At 47.0% G+C, this 22,169-nt stretch overlaps 1 protein-coding gene across 2 annotated transcripts in view; it reads left to right on the forward strand.

Annotated features, from left to right (window-relative positions):
* klhl13 (kelch-like family member 13) overlaps positions 1-22,169 on the forward strand; it is a 96,520-nt gene that overhangs the window by 17,983 nt on the left and 56,368 nt on the right. The window contains exon 2 of one of the 2 annotated variants that reach the window (XM_060913476.1): positions 4,743-4,834. In XM_060913476.1, coding sequence (XP_060769459.1) covers positions 4,770-4,834 — 65 coding nt within the window. In that variant the 5' untranslated portion in view covers positions 4,743-4,769. The remainder of the gene's footprint in view (positions 1-4,742; positions 4,835-22,169) is intronic. The other variant, XM_060913477.1, reaches the window with a different exon arrangement.

The following is a 22,169-nucleotide window of genomic DNA, read 5'->3' on the forward strand; positions in this document are numbered from 1 at the left end:
GGCAGCCGGGTATCCGTTGCAGTCTACGAGACGGCTCTGAACAGCCAATTTTGGCTAGTTGTTGTTGGTTAAAATCAACAAAATCGTCACTTCCAGTGAAGCCGGGCTTCTCTGGGACTAAACGAGACAGTGGGAGGGACAAGAAGCTGGGCTGATAAAGGATTATTGGAGGTAGTATTTGAAAGACATGAGGAGGGCGGTACTTCGGCGAGGAACACGGAAGTGTGATCAGTCAGTCCCTAGCGGATGTCGAGAAAGTGTAGTCGTGTGCCAAAGTGCTGTCCGAATTTCTTTTCATATAAACGTTTCTTCTCATTGATGTTTCTGTACATTACTCTGTAAATAAATGTAAATATTACTCGTTGTGCTCCGTTAACTTTCATCCATTCTATCAGTTTGATCATTCGTGAATTCACTCGTTTATTTCATTTGTAGTTCAATCTGGTTGTAGGCTAGCTTGAGCCTTATTGGGATCTGCAGTGCTAGCTGCTAACAGAAATTGGTGAAGTCTCTGGAAAGCACAACCAGCTGGTATGACAGGGTCACAGACCATTTTCTGGAAAAGGAGCGGAGGGCAGAATTTGTGTATAAATAGTGTTCATGTTCATGAATCTGAAGTGTGTATATTGTTCAGTAATGTTAAGAGAATGGTGGGCTCTGTGTTATAGGTTATACCTGGGTATAATATTCAAGGTTCTGTGTGTTGCATAGCCTACCTGGTTATGAATTTCCAGACTGTGTTGCAGAAGATGTTCAAGGATGTGTTGCACAGCTGGGTGTTGTGTTAAAGACTCTGTGTTGCATATCAGGGTATGATGTTCAAGGCTCTTCGTTGAATAGCCAGTGATTTTTGGATGTTTGATATTTTTGATTAAGGATATGAGGCACTAGCCTGGCAAGCCAGACTATAACATGAAATGTACAAGCAAAAATACTTTCTGCCACTAGGTAGGGTTGTCTAGTTCACTATGCTAATGGGGCACGCCTTTCTATGCTTTGATATCCGGCCTACAGGTTTTACGATGAATGCGTAAAATGGGCTTCCCCTGTTTTAAAAACCAGCAGCCGCCACTGGTATACACTCTGTCTGAAAACTGGGTAAAAATTAAACAATTTATTCCTTAAAAGAAGGATTTTTTTTTTTGAAGCAGTTGCAAGAAAGTAAGCGAACCTCATATATTTGCCAGTGGGATACAGGCAAAATAAATGGTTGGTTATTTGAAATGTGAATCAGATGCTGTCGTCTTGTGGTTCTTGGTCACATTTAGTAGCAAAATGTACAAGACTCACAAGCCATGTTGATAACCCTTGCTTGAACAACTTGATTATGGATTTGAGGCTATTGGACTCTGCTTTCTTTGATTTTCCCCTGGTGACCCCATTTACAACTTGACCTGGACTTGAGTATGAGCGCAGACCTGCATGTGAGCTTGAAGTGATGGCAGCTCTTGAGAGCAAGGCAGGGCTGACTTGAAGCTTGACTTGGACAGTGGGGCAAGTGAATGTCCATTAATGCAGATTATGTTGCTGGAACATTCTAACAAACCGCTTCCTGTTTGATCCTGATCTCGTGCCGTTTCCCTTCCTCTGACCAGAGACATGGCTTATAAATAAAGCAGCCAGTTATAACGGTCCATAGACGCGCCTCTAAATTACAGATTATCACCAGGCATCCAAAGGGTCAGGGTTCAGGGCCAAAAAAAGGCAATAGAACTCAATAGTGGGCAAGTGCTTTGATCAGGGGTGTTGTGCAAGACATTATGGCCGTGTTTTAATTTTCCTTCATTTGTTCTTGAATTAATAATGAGCATGTGTACGGTATATGCTTTCTTATTCAAACACTTGTAGTAAATAAGGAATTTTTAAATGCAGTATTGCTTTAGTGATCAAATGTCGGGCAGTTAGGAGTTGAAATGAGGCTGAACTGGTGTAAACGGAAACTTCTAGATGGGTTCGGATATGAATGTTTGTTTGGGTTTCCAAGACGGCTGCAGTGTTAAGATCTTAACCTTGCAGTTTAAAGCCTCTTTCATGCTTGGAATGTGGGACATGATGGATATGTCCTTATCTATTGTTTTACATCTTTCACATTTGCCTCCTTACCGTTTGTACACTTTCACACTTGCCATGAAAGTCTGGTGAAGAACACCAACTCAAGAAACCTGGTAGAATTTACGTCAAGAACTTTTTTGAGGAAGTATAACCAAGACCAAGTTTCAGTGAGGTCACTTGGCATTGGTTGGTGACGTAATCAAAGTTGAGTGCTTTTTAGCTTTGTTTAATTACCGCAGAGTCGTTGGACACTCTCTCCTTCCCAAACATGGCTTCTCTTTTTCTCTCTCCATGCTGAACCATGCTTGTGTAACCCAGCAGGGTGTTTGGACTCCCAGATGGCAGACAACGCCCCAAAATATGAGCAGCAAAATATTAATAGAAGTGCCATATGCTGTTCAGGGTTCCAAAATAAGCAAAGCCAGAAAGGGGAAAGGGATCATTGAGAGAGAATGGTGGGGTCTGAATTGTTGTTGAAGCTTACTATAATCAATGGTGTGTGTGTGAATTGTAAAGTGTGAAAAGTTGAAGTGCTGATTTCAGGTTTAACAGCCTTGAGGCCAATCTTGCAGCAAATGCGCTTGTACCATGTTGTACACCGTAGGTTTTTCTGGTATAAATTTAAGAACGTTGCACAAACTGCTCATAGAGTGAATTGTTTCCAAAACTGGCAGGAAAATTTGCTCTTGCATCGGAGAAACCTACTGATTAAGTCTTGCCACAGTTTTGCACGGGTAGGATATTTGGCGAAGTTGCCTCAGATTATGGCTTGGAACGTCATTTTTCATCCGTTAACATTTCATGCCAGTTTATTTCCAAATTGAGTTGTTGATTTGTTTTTGCCTTTATGGGCCTTTTCAGCTCACTTCAGCTCACTTCAGCCCAACACGGCTCGCGTTTCGATTACCTCAGAGCAGCATGACTGAGCTCACGTCAGCCTTACTCAGCACCCAAAACTCGCACGGTTTTGGAGTGAGACTGAAGTGAGCCAAACCATGCTGAGTAAGGCTTGGGGCGTGAGGAGACACTCCCCTGTGCACTGATTGGTGAGGAGGAGTGTCCTCACATGCCCCCACACGCCCCGCGAGCACGCTGGGAACCACCGTCTGTAAACACCGTAAACCCGGAAGAAGAAGAATTACGACAAATTATGCGCCTCGCCTCATCTATACACTCTTGCCAGTATCTGTTGGCGTTGTCGGTGACAAGCCACAGCACCAAGACCAGCAACACTAACGACTCCATGTCCTCCATGTTTGTTGTTTACTATCCGGGTCGTGAGACTACCGCTTAAAAGGTCACTGATGTCACTGTTTGCGCCGCCTAATGACATCACGTGACGTCCACCCACTTTCGCTAACTCCACCCAATGTGTCCACCCACTTCCAGCCAGCACGGTTCAGCGCGGTTGTAGTCGAAATGCAACTCCAACAGCCCCACTCATCTCGACTCAGCCGCGTTGGTAGTGGAAAAGCCCCATTAGTAGTAGCTTAATTAAAATGTTCAGTCCATCAGTTTGTTCAACAACTGAGGGAACAAGCTGGTCATCCGTATCAACCTTAATGGGGAAGTGCTGAGTTCTGGTTAAAGATGCAAATTCCCCAATAAGGATTAATGATCCATTAATCACTAGCGTCGCGCCAAAGTAGAGAATGATATATATATATTTTTTTTCCCCCTTCATCTGGTCATGAATCCTTTCTCCTCTTGCTTGTCTTTCTTGCACACCCTCTCTCTCTCTTACCCCTTTTCCACCAAATCACTTCCAGGGCTGGTTCGGGGCCAGTGCTGGTTCACAACTCGTTCAACTTGCGAGCCAGCTGAGAACCAGTTTGCTTTTCCATAGCTCGCGGTGCTAAGGGAAGCCACATCGTTACGTCATTGTATACGTCATTACGTCGCTGTATACGTCAGTTACGTCGCTACGTTTGCATAAACCTTGGCGCGAATATCGAAGCAAAAACAACACGGAAGAAGCAGCAGCAATAACAATAATAATAATGGATGACTTCGCGTTTGTACAGCTGCGGCTTCTCGTCGCTTAAAAATGGTGATCTTTCGCGGTCTTGTTATTGTTGTTGGTCTTAACAACTCCGCCCTCCCGCTGACGTAAGCGGTTCTTTCCTCTGGCCCAGCAGAGAGCTGGTGCTAGCCTGGAACCGGTTTTTCTGGCCCCAGAGCCAGTTCTTTGTCAGTGGAAACAGAAAACCCGGTTCCAAACTAAGCACTGGCCCCGAACCAGCCCTGGAACTGCTTTGGTGGAAAAGGGGCATCTGTGTCCTGATTTGTTCTGCCTCCTGCCAGTCACCATGTACGACCATGGACGACTTTTGTGCCTAAAGCTTGGTGTATCTGAGCTGGTATATTTTTGAACAAAAATTAAACACACTGTAGCTTTTAAGTTTTTGTTTTCAGTATTTAAGGCTGAATGAAAAATAAAAGGCTTGTGACAAACGAACCTGATCCATAACTTTTTTTTTTCCCCGGGTTCTAGAGATGTACTGCTGTAGTTCTTTTCTTGTCTTTGAAAGCCTTTTCATTCTTGTCTTTGGAGTTAGATACAGCATTATGCTATGGGGGAGGCGACAGGTTACGATATGACTGTGCGGACTGCGAATCAGTTTTGTGAGTGCTGTTTCTGGCATGTGATTGGCTGTTTTTGCATGTGCTCACTAGTGTTTCTGTTGCAGAGGTGCGCTGTGGTTGAGTGCGCGGGAATGGACTACCCTGTGCATCGAGGGGACATCATGGCCTTGGGGCTACACGACAGGTACTGTGCAATGTATGTGGAGGTTTTGTTTTTTTTTTCCCCCTCTTCTCTCGCTCACCATATCATGCTCTTAAGCTGTGTTTCTACTTTATGAATTTCAGTCTGATTTTTGCAAACGTCGCACTATAAGTGACGGGTCTGTGGTAAAAGGATCTTCATCATGTAATCAGACCTGGAGAATGAACATGGGGTAATTCCTGTTCTAGAATTCGGGCAAGAGTTTGTGTTCATTTTATATACTGTGATGTATAATAATCTTCAAAGATGAATAACTTTTATTTTTTTTTTTTTAATAATCATGTTGCACTCCATATACCTTATTATTAGGCTAGTGTTTTTGGTTTTTTCCTTTGCAAGCTTGTACACACCTACTTCACATATGGACACGGACACAATTTTAGATGTTACCGTAGCAACTATTGGTGGCCATGTTGACCAAGAATCAAATTATTTATGCGATGCTATTGGTTAAAAAGTTGGATTGAAATGTTCCACAGTATCAGCTGTGGAAATGCGAAGGAAGAGATCGTTCAGATTTTGACTTGAGCTTGGAAGTCGTGCTGAATTTGATATACATCATTTTCGTATGATTTATGATTAAATGATCACCCATAAGGCATTCGGTCACGTTTCAAGAGCTCACTTTGATTCCCATTGAGAAGGACGGGGGGAGAAGCAAATGCGTTTATTTGAACAAGGCCCAAGTAAATTGAGCCTCAAAGCACTGATTACTGTTTATCCTTTACAGTGGGTCGAGATGTTCTCCAGTGTAGGATCTGTGTGTGGGTCTTCCTTTTTTCAAGTGGTGACTCAGACCCTTGAGGGGGCTGTGTGTAAGTGTGAGAGTGAGTGAGTGTGTGTGGGATTATTTATATCTTGAGGAGTTTAGTGTGCTTGAAGGTTCGGTGTGAGTGGACTGATTAAATGGTCAGTTAGCTGTTTTTCCAACAGTGACACCATTGATGGTGAACAATGCTGGGTACTTTTTTTTTTTTAAAGGGACTTCATAATCCAAATAAAGTAAGAAACAATTGTTTAAAGCTGATGTCATGATACTTAGTAACACTGACTTTCTGGGCAGTGCAGGTTATGTGGGTGTGGCTTTGTTTGCATGGGTGGGAACAAGGAGTTTAAAAAATATTCCACTGTTTGCAGAACTCGACCTACTTGACCACGAATCTCAATACTTTTTCTTGAATGCACTTAAGTTCACGAAGATGAGAAAATAAGCTTTTGTTGATTTTTAAAAAATGTATAATAAATAAAACATGCAGTACTTCAGCTTGTATGCAGCATTGTTTGTCACACTTGTGTTCTAACCAGAGCAGCTGACTTCTGCGATCTGTTTGAGATGTGTTGAAGTTGGATGATGTGGCGTCACTTTGTCTTAAATATTGTGAACATGTTCTTCTGTACAGAAGGTGTTGGTCAAAAGAGGAATCGAGAGGCCAAGGGTAGTTCTCAACATGATGCTCCCACCACCATGCTTCACTCAGTGTCCCTTTCAGGCCCTGTCCACACGGCAACGGATTCAGGTGAATCTGATAAAATTGTTTATCGTTTCAGCCTGGCGTCCACACGGCACCGGCGTTTTGGGTGCCCCAAAACGAAATCTTTTGAGAACGGGTCCCAGAGTGGAAAAATCTGGCAACGGCGCCGTTGCGAAGTCGTCTGGATGAGTAGAACGGATTTATTTACGATGACGTCACAACCACATGACTGTCAGTGCTTCACGCCGGGTAGAAGTGTAACGAACTCGATGCGAGTTGTCAACAAATCCTATAACTAGTCCAAACACTGCGGAAGCAGTATAACCAAAACCGCGCACCACCCGTGCGCTTTCCAAAAACAAAACCAATCCCGCCAGCAAAAATAGGAAAAAAAAGGAGCGATCCCACCTCTTCAGATGTTGGTTTAAGTCCGACAATACATTCCTCAAAAAGGGCGTAGAAGAACAAAGTAATCCATCAACGTGTAGCATTCAATTTATTCCGGACCATTAAAGAATTCTGGAGGATCTCAGAATGTTGGCGTACTGGCTTCCATCTACCCCCATTCATTCCTCTCTCTCTCCATCTACCCCCATTCATTCCTCTTTCCGCGTCTTTCGTTTTACGCTACTGATTAATAATCAAAACTTTGTGGCTAATGCTACAGAAGAAGGGGTTTATGCGCATGCGTCTACTTCTGTTGTTCTGGTGTCTCCGATGGGACCGTCTTACAGCGCACCTAGAGGTGTGGCATGTGTATTGCATCGTTTTCAGCAAGCGTTGTGTTGCCATATGGACCTGAAATGTAACTGATCCGTTGCCCATGTGGACGCGATATTTAAAAAAAAAAAAATCTCGTTGTCGTGTGGATGTAGCCTCAGTCTTTTCAGGTGGTAACATTACAACATGTGGGGGAGGGGAGGAAGGTGTCGATGGTGCTGAATATTGATGCAAAGCATTGGCTGGCTGCCTCATCCTTCCTTCCCTTTTTTTTTCCCCCCCCCAATTCTCAAAAGTGCTTGTTCAGGCTGAACAAGAGTTACTGTCATCACACGAATGAGTCTCTCTCTCTCTCTCTCTCTGCTGAAATGCTTTGAAAACCCTAAATGCAGATTAATGGTGGATTTCCTTTGAGCCCTGCCAGAAATACTCAGCCGGCTCAGTCGGCCAACACGCTGCATGTTCCCGCTTTCCAACACGTCGATCTGAGCTCCGTTTCTTTGCACGAGGCTTGTGCTGATGTTCCGTTTTCACTCTGATCGCCTCTGAACGTTTCCCCCATGGTTCCTGATGACGATGGAAAGCTGTCTTTTCATGTGACCAGACTTTTTGGATTGAGATCTTTTGCGCCAAAATGTTTATCGCAATTCTGCGGAATCTCCACGAGAGCGTTTTCTGTTAAAAACGGTTTCGTATTTGAATCTTAATTAGCCTATAAATGAGAATACACAAAATAAACGAGCACAATCTGCACATGGTGTTCATGGAGAAAATAATCGAGATACAATGTCAATGTTTTTGACTCCCGTATTCAAATATTCTTTTTAGATTCATCATTTTCCATTTCCTTGTGGAATATTTTTTTAAATTGAGTTTTGGGGGTTTTAAAATAAATAAATAAATAACTGCACTGTAGACTCTGCACATGTATCCAGTGAAAGGTCATTGGAGAATCTTGCACTTCCTTTTTATGTTTTAATCAGAAATTTGATTTTAAAAAAAATAATAAAAGCCATGCATTAACTGATCGAGTGACGTAGCCAAAAAAACTTTTGAAAACCTCAACTCTTAAGTGTATTTATTTATTTTTTTAATCTGTTAAATCCACAACCAAAATGTTTCTCCACGTGAAATCTGTTTGTTGTTTTAAGTGAAGCATCTTGAACATGCCGCATAGGGGTTTTAGAAAACATGAAAGTTTTAAACAATTTTTTTTCATGCGTTTGTTTAGGGAGTTGGGTGTTTTGCTTATTTGTTTATGCTTACAATCCGTAAATAATATAAACGACTCGATCAGATGATGTAGCTAAAACGTGGAGTCGTCAGTGTTGTTCTTTATGATAAAATTTGTTTTTGTTTGTGTTTTCTTTCTTTTGAATCCATAAATGCTATTACAATCAGGGGTTTTTCTAGAAAAAAGTAGTATGAGGGAGCACACATTCGCACGGATGCGAGGGAGCGAAGCAACCGGGGGGAAGGGGGGGTCCCCCCCCTTCCGCAGTGTGAAGCCTTTGAAAATTTGAAGCTTAAATGGGACATTCTGAATATGTTCAATGCGGGCGTTTTCTGTTGCCTGCGCCGTTCGATGTTGTTTGGATTTTGCATGATCCCACGCCTTGTCAACCCGCAAGCTAGTGCAGGGAATCTTGCTCCAGATATATTCCCCATTTTGTTGGCACTGGTTGTGCCGCTTACAAATGTGGCACATCATCCCTGTTTTATTGTTGACAGGATAAAGCCAGGGGTATCCCTTCTCCCATGCCTCCTGATATCCAACCAGATGTCCTGAGTTCTTTTTCTTGGGCCTTCGTTTCATATTGGTAAAAAGAAAAAAAAAAAAATCAGCTTCATTGTAGACCCCATTATATCGGGTCTTCGGAGTCTCAGTTTATGTTACTATGTACAAGTTGAAAACAAACCAAAAAAAATGGACATAGCTTCACTGTAGACCTGGGGTCTTTGTCTATTTTGTCAACATTGGAAATTTAAATAACACTTTGACACAAACTAAAAACAATACTCAATTCAAATTACACACAACTACAACTACTAATTCCTCACTATTCAAATTGTGACTTACTCTACTATGATTGAAATTGAAATTTATATTTAGAATTCAAATGCATTCAAGTTGCACAGAAATAAACATTCATTAGAGAAATCTGATGTTTTCTTATACTTAGGCTACGTTTACATTACGTCGAATCAGCGGATCATCAGATTAATGTTCTTAAAACGATTCGCGTTTACACTAAAACCGTTAGCCGTGCACATAGCAACACCAATACGCGGATACGCTCGGCTCCGCAGGCATCCTGCGCTCCAAATCACTCCGCCCTGAACAGCGAGTGCCCTCTGGAGGGTGCGCACTCCGGCCCTGTGCAGCTCACACAGCGCGCGAGTGAAGTGAACAAGCCACGATTCGGGACTGAGCCGCTGTGTGTGTGATCCCAGCGCAGATCACTTATTACTTGCAAGTGGAAGGATGGCAAGCCTAAAGACAATCATAACTACACAATGGGCAGTATTTGCATCAGTATTTGCAGTATTTTCATACTTTTATACTCTTTAATGAAAGGTGATACAAGGCGGAAGTCCGCGCCGTTTTTCAGCAGTCGCGTCACATGACCAACGCCAGCGAATCAGGAAGGTGGATGTCACAGTGATGTTGTCCAATGAGACACCAGCTAGAGCTCAGCACAGCGTATTCGCGTATTCTGAATGTTTACACAGCACCGGACCAGATACGATCTAGATTGAATACGTGGACGCTGGCGGATTCCCGTTTCCTGGCTTTTCCAGGGGGTTTAATGTAAACGGACAGTGCATCCGCGAAGAAAACGAGACAGATACGGTCTAATGTAAACGTAGCCATAGTTAGTTGTTCATAATGAATGAAAAAATTAATTCCAGAATTATTTTCTCTAAAAGGAAACTGTTATAAATAAAGTATATTTTGTAAAGTTGGAATCTAACTCAATTAACAAACTTTTAAAGTTTGAGACCATGCAAAAAAAAAAGTATTTAAAAAATACATACTTGAACTTTTCCAGGAACTTGGCCCAGTCATCATCATCTGCCCCGGACATTCTTTAGCTTTCTTCCGTTTTGTACCACGGGATGACATCTTTAAATGCCCAAGCATAAACCAAAACTCGCAATCATAAGCGCCCGCGCTAGTGGGTGAAAGGTCATTCAATCTCGAGAAATCACGCTCTACAAGTCAGCTGACCTTACATATTACCCATAGACATAAAATCTTGCGAGAACAGAAAACATGGCGACTCGGTCGGGGAAACTCCGATTCGGATCGTTTTTGCACCGTTAAACTTTTGGATCGGAATATTTTTGGAGTAATTATAACACATTTGGGGAACAGACACATTGTCAAGTGGTGGTACTGGGATATTTTCACGGAGAAAAGATCGTTTTGAGAAATATTGTATGTTGTACGGCAGCATGTACACAGCCCAAGTGTGACTTAGGTTAAATCGGCATTCCGGTAAGGGGGCGCAAGCCGGGAGTATGAGGGCGCAGCGCCCCTGTTCCCTTATTTAGAAAAAACCCTGATAATGCTAATGCTAGGTTAGCTGTGAAATTCGACAGCCCGACTCTTGGACAAAATCCGATGCTGTTTTTGTGCCCAAGGTAATTTTCGATCTCAATCCCAGCCTCGCTTTGACAAAATTGTGTGGAACGTGACAAAGCGTTTTTATTTCTCTCGCTCTTTGACGTCAGACGCAAACTGTCACTTTCTCTAACGAGGCTTCATTCACGGTAATTGCTTGACAAATGGCTACCAACTCTGTCAACCAATGTATTTTAACGTGGATTCTCACTTTCGATCTGCGCAATCTAAAGTTGACGAACGTTTTATTTGTCGATCGAAGACCACGTTATAAACCGTCGTGCTGTCTTGTATCACGAGAGATCGTGGTATCGGTTCTGTTCTCTGATGCTGACAAGACCTGTGATGATGGTGTACGTTTCATACTATGGCTGATGATAGGATCACTGATGGCTTCAAAGAAGAAAAGAAGGGGGCGTGGTCAGGCACACAACTCGCATCATGTACACGTTGCATCGTGACAGCAGAAAATATACCCTAAGGGCGGCACGGTGGTGTAGTGGTTAGCACGGTCGCCTCACAGCAAGAAGGTTCCAGGTTCGAACCCAGCGACCGGTGAGGGCCTTTCTGTGTGGAGTTTGGATGTTCTCCCCGTCTCCGTGTGGGTTTCCTCCGGTTTCCCCCACAGTTCAAAGACATGCGGTTAGATTAATATGGGATGGCCTTGGGCTGAGGTGCCCTTGAGCGAGGCACCGAACTCCCAACTGCTCCCCAGGCGCTGTTAGCATGGCTGCCCACTGCTCTGGGTGTGTGTGTGTGCTCATTGCTCATGTGTGTGTTCACTGCTAGGAAATTTCACAAGTGTGTGATGAATAAAGGTGTCAGAAAACAGAATCCAGGGACACATGTCTGCCCGGGGGCATTTTGAGTTATTGACAGATTCAGAAAGTACAGTTTCTAAGCTTTCCAATGATGCCTTCCATGTGGAAATCTGACAATATTTGAAGAATGTGTGGCCTTTTGAAAGTGTATACTACTTAAAACAGAAAAGGGAGAAAATCGCCCTCAAGGTTTTCCATCTCAGCTACTCTGGGTGCAGGGCGGGCACATAATGCTGCTCATCTGCATGATATTAAGGAAAGCCCTACCCCCTACTAGCTAGCACGATACTACTTTCATGTAAACAAAGATCACCACGTCAATTTTCCTTCCATGCAAAGTATGCCCAACACAATTATGAAGTACAAAAGTCGTAAAGTATACTTGAACGTTTTGTGGTTGAAAAATTACTCGCACCGTTAGAAAGATAGCACGATGATGACACAACTAACACAACACTAGTTTCATGTAAAGCCTCGGTCACAACCGGCCGTACAGTACGCGCTCCTACAGCCGGTCTACACGCAAAAAACGCAAGAAACGCATGAGCGCGCGCATGAAACGCACGAGAGCGCGCGTGTGACGTGCTGATTTTCGAGCCGCAGACCGGCCGCAGAGGTTCTTTGTCATGTCAAACTCTACGGGCGCTTACGTTTTTTTCAGGTTGCAAGACAAACTTACGGCCAACGCGCGTCTTTCTCCGTGAAAAAAAAAAAACGCAGCGATTTGGGAAACGCCAAAAATCGCACGGCCAAAAAAATCGTACGTCCGGTTGTGACCTCGGCTTAACCAAACCACAACACTCCGTTACATGCAAAAATAACCACACAGCCTTAGCTTAATAAACTTACCCCATCAGAAAGAGAAACGGCGCCTTGCACACACCAATGCCTCCGATGGAATGTAGTCCTAGAACGGTCCGTGTATCATCCGATCATTCAAGTATTCCATTCAATCTGGAAAACGAGGTTGCGGGGTTTTTTGCTAGAAATGGTTATTTCCGATGTAAATACCATGTGTCTGTTTGCTTCACGGTGTTTCAGCTCCTCTGCGCTCTGTTTAGCTTGCTCATTCCATAGTGAAATGACACGCCTGTATGCAGGTTAAGTAGCCATGCGCTCAGCTCGCATCATACAGCTGATTCGCGAAAAAAAAAAAAGACTTGGGCTACATCCACACGACAATGGCAACGAGATTTAAACAAAAAATATATCGCATCCACATGGGCAACGGATCAGTAAAATATCAGGTCCATATGGCAACGCAACGCTTGCTGAAAACGATGCAATACACATGCCACACCTCTAGGGGCGCTGTAAGACGTCCCATCGGAGACACCAGAATAATAGAAGTAAGGACGCATGCGCATAAACTATTATGCGCAAGACTTCATATTAGCCACAGTCAGAAAAATCTGTTTGTAAAATTACGTTATAATGACCAAATACAATGAAAAGTATTTTTCCAGTCTCACCTGTGAAAGGTAATCCCATGTGATCTCGTTTGGACGGCAAACCTGTTGGTACAGTTAAACGCAGCACATGAATGAGGCATCTTTATTCTCCGCTTTGCCTCATCCAATATGGCGGCGAGGATGACGTATGATTCTACGCGGAAGGCGGCGTCTTTAATGGTCCGGAATAAATTGAATGCTACACGTTGATGGATTTTGTTCTTCTATGCCCTTTTTGAGGAATGTATTGTAGGACTTAAACCAACATCTGAAAAGGTGAGATCGCTCCTTTTTTTCCCTATTTTTGCTGGCGGGATTGACTCTGCCCTAACACTCACACTCTCTCTCTCTCTCACTTTGCACCATTACACAATAAATATTCACAGTGAAAATATTTTGTAAGCGCGTTTCATGAACCAAGTTATAGGATTTCTTGACAACTCGCATCGAGTTTGTTACACTTCTACCCGGTATGAAGCACCGACAGTCATGTGGTTGTGACATCATCGTAAACAAATCCTTTCTACTCATCCAGATGACTTCGCAACGGCGCCGTTGCCAGATCTTTCCACTCTGGAACCCGTTCTCAAAAGATTTCGTTTTGGGGCACCCAAAACGCCGGTGCCGTGTGGACGCCAGGCCGAAACGATAAACAATTTTATCAGGTTCACCTGAATCCGTTGCCGTGTGGACAGGGCCTTAAATCATCATGTGAATGGCCCATATGGTAATTTACCCACACCCCCCAGCAGGCTACAGTCCTGACAAAAACGAGACAATTTGCAACAAAAAATGTATGCTTTTCCAACAAAGCAATCTATTATCTGAAATACTGATTGCATTCTTCAAGATCTCAACTTGCACATGATGGAAAAAAACAAATCACAAATTTCGAAAAAAAAATACTTCTTTTGCGATTATCTCGGATTCGTTTCGGCCGACGTGTGTCCCTGGATTCGGTGAGGGGTCACAGTTGTGCTTTTCTTTCTTTCTAAGCTGGTGCCAATCACCTGTAGCTACGTTATCGGATTTTTTTTTTTTTTTTAAATGCATTACGTTGACCTTATTTATAGACGTACTGACTTGGATAAGGAAAAGCATGGGTTGTGGGTGGGACGGGACCTCGGTCATGCTTCACAGACCGTGCTTTGAGAAACGGGACTCCATATGGAGTCATAATGCACTTGGAATGGATCTAGGAATCGAGTTTCTCAGGTGTTCCTTGGGGAGGGGAAGACACGGCAGCCCATTTTCCACCTTTTGACGAAACCAGGAAAAAAATTGCTCGAGTGTCGATGAGGCAGGGTGGTCGGGTTGAGATAAAGGACAGGCGGGTGCTGTAATGGGGGTCTTTTAGTGTTTGGAGCCGTTTGGTGTTTCTTGCGTTGTCCGGCGTGCCCCCTCTGCTCTTAATTACCCCTAATAATAGACTGCTAGGAATAGACGAGCCTCTCCGCACCACACATTTAGCACTTAATTAAGCGGAAGAGAACGGAGCGCCGCGTGCACCTCGGAGTCCTCAGTGCCTCGTATGTCCAGTAGAGGGTAGACGCTCTGAATCCATGTCATAGGTAAGTGTGTGGACACTTTTTTTTTTCCCCTCCTCCTTCTTTCTTTCACTTTTAGACTTTAAGTGCGTGGAAAAAGGTGGACTGTTCATCTGTCTCTCTGTCTTTCTCTTGATAAAACTCACTTTGAGTCCTGACCCTGCTGCTTCAGATTCAGAGCTCAGTTTGTCTTTGCTTGGTGTTTGTGATTGATGCAGTGCACTTGAGTTGCGTGTGGGTTTTTGCTTTATTTTATTTTTTTTGAAACATTCCTCTGAGATGTAAATGGAGACAGTCCTGACACGCATCACGTCACACACCGCTCGCACTCGAGAAACAGCGTCTCCCCTGACGTGCTGTCAGCTCTTGGAACAGAGATGGATGTAATCGCAGAAACGAGTCCTTATTCTCTCTCTTTTTTTTTTTTTTTTTTTTGGGGGGGGGGGGGGGGGGGGGTATACGTTTTGGACACCTCCCTCTTCTTCCTCCTTTGGAAGATCACTGACCCAGCAGGAGGGAAGTAGCCAGAGCTCTTAGCTATATTCCTCGTGTACAGCCGGTCAGCTCTTTACATCAGGCACTTTAAAGGAAATTGTATTTGTTTTAAATTAACAATTAAAAAAAAAAAAGAACCGTCTGTGTTACCGTAATGACAAGTTGTCGATAAATAATTGGTCAGTAGTCAAATAGTGTTGATAAATGGTTGTCGATTCAGTGAATCATGGCTGATTTTAACTGAATTATTCAATGAAATAAACTCAGTGTAATAAATTAGTCCAGTTAAATAAATAATGACTAAATGGAGTGGTCAGTAAGCGAGTTGGTGAAATGGTAGTAAATAGTATTGACTCGGTGTTGAAGTAAATGGTAATGAATACAGAAATCAAATGAAGTGCGAGCAGCTAAATAAAATGCCAATAGATAAATTGTGTTGATAAACACGGTTTGTGTTGTTTGTAATCCCCGCTGGCCGAAAGGCCCGAACAGGGATTCTGTCGTGGCGATGTCCGTCCCGGGAAGGGGACTCGCCGTCTGAAATCAACTCCTCTCTCAATTGTTGGAGGAATTTCACGAAACTTCACAGGATGCTTTGTTATATGTCGGTAATACACTGAGTGCAGTTTCGTTCAATTCGGTGGCGTTTTCCCAGAGTTCCAGCCCTCAATTAACAAACTCGTACAGTTTCATGAGAGGATGAAGCTCTTCGAGCACAGAGATGGGTGCCAGTGGGGCAGATTGTGCTCTGAGAGCACTCTCATTTTCCTTCTGTTTCTCCTCTTTCTGTTTCTCGTTTACCCCCTCACTCTTTCTCTCACACGGTCTCTCGTTTATTCTCCATCTGTCTATCTCTCTTACTCTATCCTTTAATGATTTTTCTCATTGTCTCTTTTATTCTGTGTGTGTCTCTGTGTGTGTGTGTGTGTGTGTGTGTGGCTCTCTGTGTGTCTGTGTGTGTCTCTCTCTCTCTCTGTGTGTTGCTCACTTGTGCTCTCTCTCTCTCTGTGTGTTGCTCACTTGTGCTCTCTCTCTCTCTCTCTCTCTCTGTGTGTCGCTTGCTTGCGCGCGCGCGTGCTCTCTCTCTCTCTCTCTCTCTCTCTGTGTCTCTCCGCTGCAGCGCCGCTTCTCGTTGCGCCTCCGCTGCGCTTAATATTTGATCTTGTTGTTGTTGCTGATGGTTTGTGTCCTGGCGGGTGTGAGCTCCTGGGGAGAGGTGCTCTGGTGCTCTGGGTGTTGGGGATGTTGGTTCAGTCTGAGCTCCGTGCTGCAGGTTCGGCTAATCACTAGCACGCGCTGCTAAGATCAGAGCGGAGCCGCCTCGTGCAGCGACACCGAGCACCTGCTTCCTCCTCTTTCTTCCTCTCCTCTTCCTCTCGACCGGGGGGGATGGAAGCCCTGGCCGGAAGCTTGGTGTTTGTCCGCAGCTCGTGACACATTGTGTTTCTTCTTCTTCTTCTCCTCCTCCTCCGGAACATGCCGCTGAAATGGAAAAGCGCTTCTCCGGTCAGCTGGAAATTCCCCGTGCCTGTGCTTAAGGGCTCACGCTCCTCTCCGTTATCACCGGCTTACATGTGAGTACCTGCAGCAAAGATTACAGCGTGCTGCTTCCGCCGTTTATTTACAGCCACCACATCCCAGAGAGAGAGAGGAAGAGAGAGAGCAGGGGGAATAAACCAGAGAGAGAGCAGGGGGAATAAACCAGAGAGAGAGGGAGAGAGAGAGCAGGGGGAATAAACCAGAGCGAGGGGGGGAATAAACCAGAGAGAGAGAGAGAGAGAGAGAGGGGGGGGGGGGAATAAACCAGAGAGAGAGGGGGGGGAATAAACCAGAGGGGGGGGGGGAATAAACCAGAGAGAGAGAGAGAGAGGGGGGGGGGGGATAAACCAGAGGGAGAGGGGATAAACCAGAGCGGGGGGATAAACCAGAGAGAGGGGGGGGGGAATAAACCAGAGAGAGAGAGAGAGAGAGAGAGAGAGAGGGGGGGGGATAAACCAGAGGGGGGGGGATAAACCAGAGAGAGAGAGAGAGAGAGAGGGGGGAATAAACCAGAGAGAGAGAGAGGGGGGAATAAACCAGAGAGAGAGAGAGGGGGGAATAAACCAGAGAGAGAGAGGGGGGGAAATAAACCAGAGAGAGAGAGGGGGGGAAATAAACCAGAGAGAGAGAGGGGGGGAAATAAACCAGAGAGAGAGAGGGGGGGAAATAAACCAGAGAGAGAGAGAGGGGGAAATAAACCAGAGAGGGGGGGGGGAATAAACCAGAGGGGGGGAATAAACCAGAGGGGGGGGGATAAACCAGAGAGAGAGAGAGAGAGGGGGAAATAAACCAGAGAGAGAGAGAGAGGGGGGGAAATAAACCAGAGAGAGAGAGAGGGGGAAATAAACCAGAGAGAGAGAGAGAGAGGGGGGAATAAACCAGAGGGGGGGATAAACCAGAGGGGGGGGGGATAAACCAGAGAGAGGGGGGGGATGAACCGGGGGGGGATGAACCAGAGGGGGGATGAACCAGAGAGAGGGGGGGGGGTAAACCGGGGGGGGGGGAATAAACCAGAGAGAGAGAGAGGGGGGGGGGGGAATAAACCAGAGAGAGAGAGAGAGGGAATAAACCAGAGAGAGGGAATAAACCAGAGAGAGAGAATAAACCAGAGGGAGAGGGGGGGATAAACCAGAGAGGGGGGGGGGGAATAAACCAGAGAGAGAGGGGGGGGGATAAACCAGAGGGGGGGGGATAAACCAGAGAGAGGGGTGTGGAATAAACCAGAGAGGGGGGGGGATAAACCAGAGAGAGAGAGAGAGAGAGAGGGGAATAAACCAGAGAGGGGGGGGGGAATAAACCAGAGAGAGAGAATAAACCAGAGAGAGGGGGGGAATTAACCAGAGAGGGGGGGGGGGGGAATAAACCAGCGAGAGGGGGGGGGAATAAACCAGAGAGAGGGGTGTGGAAATAAACCAGAGAGAGGGGGGGGGGGAATAAACCAGAGAGAGAGGGGAATAAACCAGAGAGAGGGGGGGGGAATAAACCAGAGAGAGAGGGGGGGGGGATAAACCAGAGAGAGAGGGGATAAACCAGAGGGGGGGGATAAACCAGAGGGGGGGGGAATAAACCAGAGAGAGGGGAATAAACCAGAGAGAGGGGAATAAACCAGAGAGAGGGGTGTGGAATAAACCAGAGAGAGGGGTGTGGAATAAACCAGAGAGAGGGGTGTGGAATAAACCAGAGAGAGAGAGGGGGGGGAATAAACCAGAGAGGGGGGGGGATAAACCAGAGAGAGGGGATAAACCAGAGAGAGGGGATAAACCAGAGAGAGGGGAATAAACCAGAGAGAGGGGAATAAACCAGAGAGAGGGGAATAAACCAGAGAGAGGGGAATAAACCAGAGAGAGGGGAATAAACCAGAGAGAGGGGAATAAACCAGAGAGAGGGGAATAAACCAGAGAGAGGGGAATAAACCAGAGAGAGGGGAATAAACCAGAGAGAGGGGAATAAACCAGAGAGAGGGGAATAAACCAGAGAGAGAGGGGGGGGGATAAACCAGAGAGAGGGGGGGAATAAACCAGAGAGGGGGGGGGGAATAAACCAGAGAGAGGGGGGGAATAAACCAGAGAGAGGGGAATAAACCAGAGAGAGAGGGGGGGGGATAAACCAGAGAGAGAGAGAGAGAGAGGGGAATAAACCAGAGAGAGAGAGAGAGGGGAATAAACCAGAGAGAGAGAGAGAGGGGAATAAACCAGAGAGAGGGGGGGGGATAAACCAGAGAGAGGGGGGGAATAAACCAGAGAGGGGGGGGGGGATAAACCAGAGAGAGGGGGGGAATAAACCAGAGAGAGGGGAATAAACCAGAGAGAGAGGGGGGGGGATAAACCAGAGAGAGAGAGAGAGAGAGAGGGGAATAAACCAGAGAGAGAGAGAGAGGGGAATAAACCAGAGAGAGGGGGGGGGATAAACCAGAGAGAGGGGGGGAATAAACCAGAGAGGGGGGGGGGAATAAACCAGAGAGGGGGGGGGGAATAAACCAGAGGGGGGGGGATAAACCAGAGAGAGGGGGGGGGGATAAACCAGAGAGAGGGGGGGGATAAACCAGAGAGGGGGGGGGGATAAACCAGAGAGGGGGGGGGGATAAACCAGAGAGGGGGGGGGGAATAAACCAGAGAGAGGGGTGTGGAATAAACCAGAGAGAGAGAGGGGGGGGGAATAAACCAGAGAGGGGGGGGGGAATAAACCAGAGAGGGGGGGGGGGATAAACCAGAGGGGGGGGAGATAAACCAGAGAGGGGGGAGGATAAACCAGAGAGGGGGGAGGATAAACCAGAGAGGGGGGGGATAAACCAGAGAGGGGGGGGATAAACCAGAGAGGGGGGGGGATAAACCAGAGAGAGGGGGGATAAACCAGAGGGGGCGGGATAAACCAGAGAGAGAGAGGGGAATAAACCGGGGGGGGGGAATAAACCAGAGAGGGGGGGGGGATAAACCAGAGAGAGAGAGGGAATAAACCAGAGAGAGAGAATAAACCAGAGAGAGAGAGAGGGAATAAACCAGAGAGGGGGGGGGGGAATAAACCAGAGAGAGGGGTGTGGAATAAACCAGAGAGAGAGAGGGGGGGAATAAACCAGAGAGAGAGAGGGGGGGAATAAACCAGAGAGAGGGGGGGGGGGGGGGAATAAACCAGAGAGAGAGGGGGGGGGGGATAAACCAGAGAGAGAGGGGGGGGGGAATAAACCAGAGAGGGGGGGGGATAAACCAGAGAGGGGGGGGGGGATAAACCAGAGGGGGGGGGATAAACCAGAGGGGGGGGGATAAACCAGAGGGAGGGGGATAAACCAGAGGGAGGGGGATAAACCAGAGAGAGAGGGGAATAAACCAGAGAGAGAGGGGAATAAACCAGAGAGGGGGGGGGGGAATAAACCAGAGAGGGGGGGGGGGAATAAACCAGAGAGGGGGGGGGGATAAACCAGAGAGGGGGGGGGGGATAAACCAGAGGGGGGGGGATAAACCAGAGGGGGGATAAACCAGAGAGGGGATAAACCAGAGGGGGGATAAACCAGAGGGGGGGGGGATAAACCAGAGAGAGGGGGGATAAACCAGAGAGAGGGGGGATAAACCAGAGAGAGGGGGGGGATAAACCAGAGGGGGGGTGGATAAACCAGAGGCGTGGGGGAATAAACCAGAGAGGGGAGGGATAAACCAGAGGGGGGGGGAGATAAACCAGAGAGGGGGATAAACCAGAGGGGGGGGGGGAATAAGCCAGAGGGGGGGGGGGGGGGGGATAAACCAGAGGGGGGGTGGATAAACCAGAGGGGGGGTGGATAAACCAGAGAGAGGGGGGATAAACCAGAGAGAGGGGGGATAAACCAGAGAGAGGGGGGATAAACCAGAGGGGGGGGGGATAAACCAGAGGGGGGGTGGATAAACCAGAGGCGTGGGGGAATAAACCAGAGAGAGGGGGGATAAACCAGAGAGAGGGGGGATAAACCAGAGAGAGAGGGGGGGGGATAAACCAGAGAGAGAGGGGGGGGGGATAAACCAGAGAGAGGGGGGGGATAAACCAGAGAGAGGGGGGGGATAAACCAGAGAGGGGGGGGATAAACCAGAGGGGGGGGAATAAACCAGAGAGAGAGAGAGGGGAATAAACCAGAGGGGGGGGGGAATAAACCAGAGAGAGGGGGGGGGGATAAACCAGAGAGAGAGAGAGAGGGATAAACCAGAGAGAGAGAGGGATAAACCAGAGAGAGAGAGGGATAAACCAGAGAGAGAGAGAGAATAAACCAGAGAGGGGGGGGGGAATTAACCAGAGGGGGGGGGGGATAAACCAGAGAGGGGAATAAACCAGAGGGGGGGGGGATAAACCAGAGGGGGGGGTGTGGAATAAACCAGAGAGGGGGGAGGATAAACCAGAGAGAGAGAGAGAGAGAGAGAGGGGAATAAACCAGAGAGGGGGGGGGGGAATAAACCAGAGAGAGAGAGAGAGGGAATAAACCAGAGAGAGAGAATAAACCAGAGAGAGAGAATAAACCAGAGGGAGAGGGGGGGATAAACCAGAGAGGGGGGGGGGGGAATAAACCAGAGAGAGAGGGGGGGGGATAAACCAGAGGGGGGGGGATAAACCAGAGAGAGGGGTGTGGAATAAACCAGAGAGGGGGGGGGATAAACCAGAGAGAGAGAGAAGAGAGGGGAATAAACCAGAGAGGGGGGGGGGGGAATAAACCAGAGAGAGAGAATAAACCAGAGAGAGGGGGGGAATAAACCAGAGAGAGGGGGGGGGGAATAAACCAGCGAGAGGGGGGGGGAATAAACCAGAGAGAGGGGTGTGGAAATAAACCAGAGAGAGGGGGGGGGGGGGGAATAAACCAGAGAGAGAGGGGAATAAACCAGAGAGAGGGGGGGGGAATAAACCAGAGAGAGAGGGGGGGGGGATAAACCAGAGAGAGAGGGGATAAACCAGAGAGAGAGGGGATAAACCAGAGGGGGGGGATAAACCAGGGGGGGGGGAATAAACCAGAGAGAGGGGAATAAACCAGAGAGAGGGGAATAAACCAGAGAGAGGGGTGTGGAATAAACCAGAGAGAGGGGTGTGGAATAAACCAGAGAGAGGGGTGTGGAATAAACCAGAGAGAGAGAGGGGGGGGAATAAACCAGAGAGGGGGGGGATAAACCAGAGAGAGAGAGGGATAAACCAGAGAGAGAGAGGGATAAACCAGAGAGAGAGAGAGAATAAACCAGAGAGGGGGGGGGGAATTAACCAGAGGGGGGGGGGATAAACCAGAGAGGGGAATAAACCAGAGGGGGGGGGGGATAAACCAGAGGGGGGGGGATAAACCAGAGGGGGGGTGGATAAACCAGAGAGGGGAGGGATAAACCAGAGAGGGGGATAAACCAGAGGGGGGGGGGAAATAAACCAGAGGGGGGGGGGGATAAACCAGAGGGGGGGGGGGATAAACCAGAGGGGGGGGGAATAAACCAGAGAGGGGAGGGATAAACCAGAGGGGGGGTGGATAAACCAGAGGCGTGGGGGAATAAACCAGAGAGGGGGGGGATAAACCAGAGAGGGGAATAAACCAGAGGGGGGGGGAATAAACCAGAGGGGGGGGGGGGATAAACCAGAGGGGGGGGTGGATAAACCAGAGGCGTGGGGGAATAAACCAGAGAGGGGAGGGATAAACCAGAGGGGGGGTGGATAACCAGAGGCGTGGGGGAAT

This window comes from Neoarius graeffei, chromosome 28 (assembly GCF_027579695.1).
Source record: "Neoarius graeffei isolate fNeoGra1 chromosome 28, fNeoGra1.pri, whole genome shotgun sequence".
NCBI classification, from domain to species: Eukaryota; Metazoa; Chordata; class Actinopteri; order Siluriformes; family Ariidae; genus Neoarius; species Neoarius graeffei.